The sequence below is a fragment of the Parus major genome, chromosome 2 (genome assembly GCF_001522545.3).
Source record: "Parus major isolate Abel chromosome 2, Parus_major1.1, whole genome shotgun sequence".
Lineage (NCBI taxonomy): Eukaryota > Metazoa > Chordata > Aves > Passeriformes > Paridae > Parus > Parus major.
The window spans coordinates 137,258,275-137,265,590 of NC_031769.1; the positions used below are offsets into that span (position 1 = coordinate 137,258,275).

General features: G+C 47.3%; 1 protein-coding gene across 1 annotated transcript in view; it reads right to left on the reverse strand.

The window, feature by feature from the left end:
• Nucleotides 1–7,311, reverse strand: part of EXT1 (exostosin glycosyltransferase 1) — a 174,324-nt gene extending 167,013 nt beyond the window's left edge. Inside the window, exon 1 of the mRNA XM_015618209.2 lies at nucleotides 6,647–7,311. Within this exon, the coding sequence (XP_015473695.1) occupies nucleotides 6,647–7,311 (665 nt within the window). The remainder of the gene's footprint in view (nucleotides 1–6,646) is intronic.
• Nucleotides 7,312–7,316: the final 5 nt, after the last annotated feature.

Consider the following 7,316-nt stretch of genomic DNA (forward strand, 5'->3'; position numbering starts at 1 on the left):
GAGAAGAGTATAAATCTTGCATCATTGTCTAGATATAGCCAAGTCCATGAGGAGTCAGTCACCTCAGCAGCTTGGAACATGGCATTTAACTCCATTCACAGGCCAGACAGTCCACGTATCCACCAATTACTCTTCTCTGTTTAGCAAAACAGTTTGTTTACCCGAGACCACAAAACTCTGTGGATTTTCTGAAAGAAGCCCTTCAGAGAGAAAAGGAAAACAATCACAGATAATACTCCAGAAATCATCAGATTACAGCACATTCTCTTGACTCACATCTGTTGAGTAAATAAGTGCTTCGTGCCGACCAGTTTCATTTACTTCCCTCTCCCGCGAGTGGCTGCTGGTTTACTTTCCAGTAGGCTGTTCCGGGACTGTATGTGGGGCAAAGGATTATCCCCAGCACTCAGACCAGTAGTCTTTTTTGCTTAGGTTTGTCTCAAGCTGGAACTCCTCTTGTTCAATCCCATTCTCCCAGCAAGATGCACTACTTCACAGATGCATGGATGTAAACAGGCCCACAGCTGAGAACACCCTGAGTGCAGCAGGGAGCAGCAGTCAGCTGCATGCAACCCGCAAGAGAACCCCAAAATCAGCCACCTCTCTTCCTTAGGAGCACTTTCAGTGAAGCCTACTTTAGGCCACTATAAAATGTCCTGCAGAAGTCAGACTTAGCTCTGTGAAACACCCAGCCAGGGAGGGTTAGCAGACAAGAGCCCCAAGGGATGCTCTGCAGCACCTTCTTCCTGAGCCCACCTTGCTGGGGACACAAGAGAACTTCCTCTTGCCAAAACAGGTAGCTGGAACTGTTACTACTCTTAGCTCAGTTCTGATCTGGGTTCAACAAGCCCTGAAAACTACTTGTTTCCAAATTAATTCTACTTAAAATGATGACTCAGATACTCTTTTTTCTTTTAATTTTGTTCATCATCAAGTGTCTCTTCAATGATGAGTATTTATTGATAAACTATCCTAGATCAATTTTCCTCAGCAGGAAAGATAAAAGTAGAGCCCCTCTAGCTGCAAAAGCTGTGTTCATATACATTCTGTGTGCAGAAAACACCTGCTGCAGACCAGATCACCCATCTACTCTAACGCTTTGTCACCACACAGCCTCGTATGAGAAGCTTCATAGAAAGACACAGAAAGGCCTGAGGCAACCAATTATAATAATAACTCACCCCACAAGAAAACTTAATTACTTGAGGTTAGGAGGGTGCCTGGTTTAATGCCCATGGGCAGGGTGGGCTCCTGTCAGTGCCTGACCCTGCACACCCGGCCACACCCGCAGCAGTGCCCAGCGCTGCTCACACAGGGAACACACTCATGCACATGGATCCACCCGCTCCCACACCTCCACTGAGAGGGAAGAGCCTGGTGCAAACGGCCAGGCTGAGGATTGCACAGCTGGCTAGGAGCTTAGGGATGCTCCTGTTGCCCCTGCTCCCATCTCCTGCCAGTGCATCAGCCTGGAGCCTCTGGAAGCTCCGACCCTTCAGGGTCCTACTTGCATTAAATCAGGATCAACAGGCACAATAAGGACTCTATGCAATACATACAGAGAGCAAGAGGAAGAACACAGTAGAGCAAGTCCTATATTCTCAGACACCCATTAAAGCTTTGCTATTTACCTGCTTACTGCATTTTGGATAAATGTATTGTAAACCAGGCAAATTTCCAGTTTCTCAGAAGTCAATATTAAAAAGTAGTCTGGTGGGGACAGGTCTCTGTAGGAGCCAAGATACTCTGGGAAAATGCCCAAGCGCTCTCAGTAGTTTTTGAGTTTTATCCAAGCTCCCAAAACAGCCTGGTGATATACAAGATGCATTGACTGGTTCCCATCTCATTTCAGATGTCCTGAACAACAGCCAACCTGAACCTGAGTGATTTTTCAGATCTGTCCTAAATAGCTGCAAATGAGCCGACTTGTGAAGGCTTTTAGATTATTCAAACAATAATCCAGTGAGTGATTAAGTATGGCATTTTCATTTGCATTTTAGTACAATACATAGAAGCTGAGTATATTAAAAATGCAAGAATTTCACCTTTGTTTGAAACATGCACATACATGCGTATGGACTGTTCACATTATCATCACATGTTGGACGGGCAAGCCTAAGCCATACTTCACATTCTCATGCCAGTCTGCTGAGTGGCAAAGTCAGCCCTCGTGTGTACTTCTACCTCTTTTTTTCAGTATGTATATTTTTTTTCCTAGTGGGAAGGAAGCAAAATTAAAACTTGCTCTTCTTCCCATTCTGTGCCTATTGCACGACTGTGACCTTTACTCATGACTTTCAAAGGTGGGAGGTTCAGCTGTGACTGGCACATGTTCCACCAGTAGAGTGCACACCAGGTAAACCTACTGGCTACCAGGCAGCAATGAGAACGTTCAGCGGAATATATTCTCCTGCAGAGGTACACATCCAATCCTGTCTAGTGCTACTGTGTGCCCTGCAGAGATGTCTCACTGGTATAAGCATGCAAGGTGCTGCTGCTCTCCCTCTTCTGCCAGTGCCCAGCAGCCGCAGGTAGATCTGCGAGCAGCTAGCTCCTTCCATAGGCTCCTCCTCCACTACCACTTGCCTCCAACCTCTTCTGGCAGAATTAGTCCCACCTCATGAGGTCCTGCATGTTTTACCTCCCTTTCTCAGTTCCGTCATGATCACACAGGCTTTTTGGTCACTGACTAGTCAAAAAACCTAGTCTATAAAAAACACCTCATTATGCTATTTGTCCTCCACCATAACTCACTTTTCTCCAAAAATACAGGGTTTTTTTCACTTTTCCTCCTCCATTCTACTCCTTTCTCTTTTTTACCCCTTTTGCTTCATTCTCATCATTTCAGATATCAAGCATGGATGATAAAGTCTCCTTGAATGAGCTTCTGGTGAGACCATATGTGTTCTGATACTATCGCCTCCATCTTCCAAGGGCAGGGTTGCTGCAGGTCAGGGGATATGCCACAGATATTATTTGACTTTCCTGGAAAGATCCTCATTTTGGTGCAAACCTCTTCTCTGCATCTGGCTTTACTAGAACATCATATTCCTCCATTTCTTTTGGTATCCAGAGTCATTTATATTACCTTCCAAAAAGTAATTATTTGGAACCAGTTAAGCCTGTATATGAATTCTGCCTTTGTTTAAAACACATTGTACATATGTATATATTTAGACTGTCATTAAATATTTAAGAGGCTGTCTTCAAACTTCAGCAGCAGCAGCTTTTATTCTCTTAACCCTTTGTGAAATGGAAAGCTTGAGGCTGAAATCTTATTGTGGAGGAATTCAGAAAGCCCAGCTGCCCTAGTGCTGGGTGACAAAGGCCAACTCTGGCAACCAAGGACACTCTAAAGAAAACCTGGTTTTCTTTGTTTTCTTTATATCCTGTTTGCTAGCAATCTAATCATGATAATGTAATTCATTTTAGTTTGCCTCAGCTTTATCTGCTGAGATGCATAACTAGGATGCAAATTAATTAGCTGTGACATACAGATGGATCTTTCAATACAATTCACAGAGACAGTCAAATACACACATGCCCATCCCTCCTTTTCCCAAACAAAGACACTCCACACATTTTTCCAGAGGTCAGAAAGTCACCTTTCTCGGCTTTTTGAATCTCTTAGAGAGGAAACACCACATCCAGCAGACAGTTGGACCTCACATGAACCCAACACCAAACGTTACATCCTAGATGAAACCCCATCACAAGTACCTTGTGATCTGTGCAGCCCTGAGCCCAACACACCATAACACCACTACTCTGTTAACAAAAGGCTAGCACATTTTAAAATCTGGTCACCTCATTTACCTGGCTTTGCAAGGCCTCTAACCTAGACCAAATCATTCATTTATCATCCTAGCAAGCACTGGTATCTCAAGGCCAGCTCTCATGGCCAGGACACCTACACTACTGTCTTTCACATGAAGTGGTGTAAGTATCACAGCAGAGGATAGGAAAATCAGCACAGAAAAGCACAATATGCAACTCCCAACTGTTTATGGATATGCTAATAGATGTATCTTGGAGAGTATGTTTCTCCTTCTTTTTGATTAAAACCTTGAGGATGCGTTGTTAAATCCAAGCCCCAAACACCTCATAAGAGCCACTCTGTGTGCAGTTTTCAAGGCCCAGATGTATAGATACTTCTTTCCAAGCACTACAGCCTCATTGATGACTGAATCCTGCTTCACGTGGCATGAAAAATGGAGCTCCTTCTATAGCTTACACACCTGAGTTACACATCAGTACAGCAGCATTTCAACTGGACGGCTGTGTTGTGCTGCCTCGGAGATGTGACCCTGGCAGATTTTATAAAGGGAGCGGAGGAGCAGGCATGGTCCCTACGGGCACGGAGGCAGGATGCAGGCTCTGGCAGGATGCGGTGCTGGGAGAGCAGCAGATGGCACACTCTGCTGTGCATCTGCACTGAGGCACAAGTGAGAAGGGGCAGCAGCACACTCTGCCAGGTGCCCTCACTCCGGTAAGATGCTGGGGCAAAGAGCTGCAGCATCTGCAGTTGTTCACTAGAGCAAACCTCTTCACCTCAGCAGCCTGACCACAGACTGAGCCTGCCTCAATTCTTGGAGTAATCTTATTTTCTTGTCAGCATCTGTTTTCAGTTCCTGACTTTTAACAGCAGCATTGCAACAAATGTTGAAGCCCCTCACTCCAGATACGGCCACAACCTAGCGGTAAGTATGCTTTTTGTAGGAACAGCACAGCATACCGGTTGGGTTCATGCTATTGTACCCCCTGAGGGTTGCTATGTACAAATCTCACCACAGTAAGTGGCAAAGACACTTTAGGGGGAGCAGAACTCAGAAGCAGAGACCTATCTTTTATTAGATCCAATGGCATAGCTGTAAAAAATTTGACTCACGTGAAACCACAGGCAGGTATGTTTGGTTTTATGACAGCGTGACAGCACACACACTGTAGTATACCCCAAATAACCAGATTTTTCCCATCTGTAAATTAGCTCCAATTGCTCATATCTAGAAACAGAAAAACAATACACCCTGAAAGGCTGCAATTGTCAGGTCTCCCCTCTTTCCCAAAACATATATGTTATTATATAAACCTCTGAAGGAGGTCACAAGCCAAAGGGGCCCTTGGGTGACAAATGCTTAGCTTAATATCTCTACTGATCATCCAGCACTGATGCTGTATTGCTTCCACGTGTGCATTATTTCACCACTCGTCCACCAGTTTTCTGAGAATGAATGTGATTAAAAGTCCACTGAGTATTTGCACTGCTCTTTCTTCCCTCCCTGCAGCAGAATTACAGTAACCAAAAGGTAAGCAGAGTTCACCCAGTCAGTTCATGCAGGCTTCCCGACTTTGCAATGCCACCTTCCCGCTCTCTTCCCAACCCCTGGGGATAGTTTCGGTGGAGAAACAGCCAGCCAGTCGGAAATTTTCACCAGTATTAATGCCAGCGTAGTTTCTTCCCAAATGCTCTCCAGAAGTATTTTTCCACCCACATTCCTCTGTGCACCACAAAACCCTCCAGCAGTTGGCAGCTCTGGGTGCAGCTCCCTCCACCGCACATCACCCAGTGCTTTACGGCTGGTCTGTTTTAATTCAGTGTGTAATTCATGCTACCCAGGAAATACTCTCGTGTGAAAACCTTCGCATATAGGCACCTATTCTGCAGCAAACATAGCGGTGGTCGGCATTTAAATGAACTAATCAGCTGCAAACGGCTTAGTCAGCATCGCAGTCCTGGAGGTAATTCCCAGAAGCGATTTTCCCGGCAGCTATATATACAAACCTGAAAAGCAGACTGGAAGACAAGGGCAGTAGTACGGCGAGAGAAAATCTGGCTTCATACTGACATTACCAACAAATAAAAAGAAAAGTCGAGGAAAGGCAAGCAACCAGGCGTTCACAGAAAGCATACGCTGAGCTTGCATCACTGGTGTATCCTCTCACATGTAAAAATCAGAAACTCAGACACAAGACACAAACACAGCCAACACTTCTTCTTTCTTTACTGAGACTGTGCTGGTTTGGACTGACAGGAGAAACACGGCAAGGCAAGCTAATAGCTTGTCTGTGAATACACAGACACAGGTCACACACCGGGCAGTGCTTTTTGGAGAGCGCATCCCAGCCATCGCCCTCAGCAACCAACCCACTTCGGAAGCCCGGCTCACATGCGACCTGGAGAGAGCTGAGGACTCCTTCAAACTTAGTCTCAGGGCAGGGAAAGCACAGGGCGTCTGGTTTAAGAAGGGCTGGGGGGACAAAAAGCAGTGCCAAATGTCACGCGCATCCTCCAACAGCACCTCTGCGCTGGCAACGTTCGGAAAAGCCATCGGGCTGCGGAGGCAGGTCATCAGTCCCTGGGCAAGCAACGCCACGGCTGCAGGACACTGCATCGCCCTTCAATGCCTCCCCCAGCTCCCCCGGCCAAGGCAGCACGGAGCCAGCCGGAAGCCTCACGGGTGATGGGAGAAGCCACCGACTCGCCCAGAGGAGTGATACATGCTTCCCTCTGGCCACTGCCAGCGCATTGGCACACATCTGCACACATCTGCCCACATCTGCCCGGCGGCCCGGGCCGCCTGCAGCGGAGGGCATGCCGGCATGCCCTGGGGATGCAAGCACGGGGAAAGGGGCACCGCTCACTTACTTTTCGTATTCGGCGTTGTCTCGATCGCAGCGCGAATCCTTGTGCTTTTGCCAGTCTTTGCCATGCTTGCAGGTGGTCAGGAGGACAACATCCTCTCCGTTATGGACGTGATATAAGGCATTCCTGGTGTCTGACCCTATCCCCGTCAGGTACCTTTTCCCCTTGAATACCAACATGTACTTCCTGAGAGGAGGGATGGTGTTAAACCTCAAAAATCCCTTCTCCCCTCCTGTCCTAGGATGATCCTTAGAAAAGAGCGGGATAGAAACGTCAAAGTTGGGTCTGAAGTTTTCAGTACTGATGCTGGCTTTGGCCAGCATAGCCTGGCCAATGTCGAATCCCACATCCTCAGTGTAGTCGGGCCAGGTACCAGAGTATAAATTAAAAATTAGGTGGTTTCTGCCGTTGTTCCACAGGTGGAGGCTCTGCACCTTGGAGCGGAGGTTGTGCACATACTGGGGAGAGAGCTGGTCTCGGTCCAGCGTGTCCAGGCTGAGGACGAAGAGGCAGGCCTGCCCGGGGTCCGAGGTGTAGAACCGGGAGCCCTCGATAGCGGCCAGGACGTTTTGGTAGCTCTCAGCGATCTTCTCCCCCTTCTGCTGCGGGTACACGTAGACCTTGAAGCCGTTTTTCCGGCACTGGGCGAAGTCGAAGCAGGACTCCATGCGGC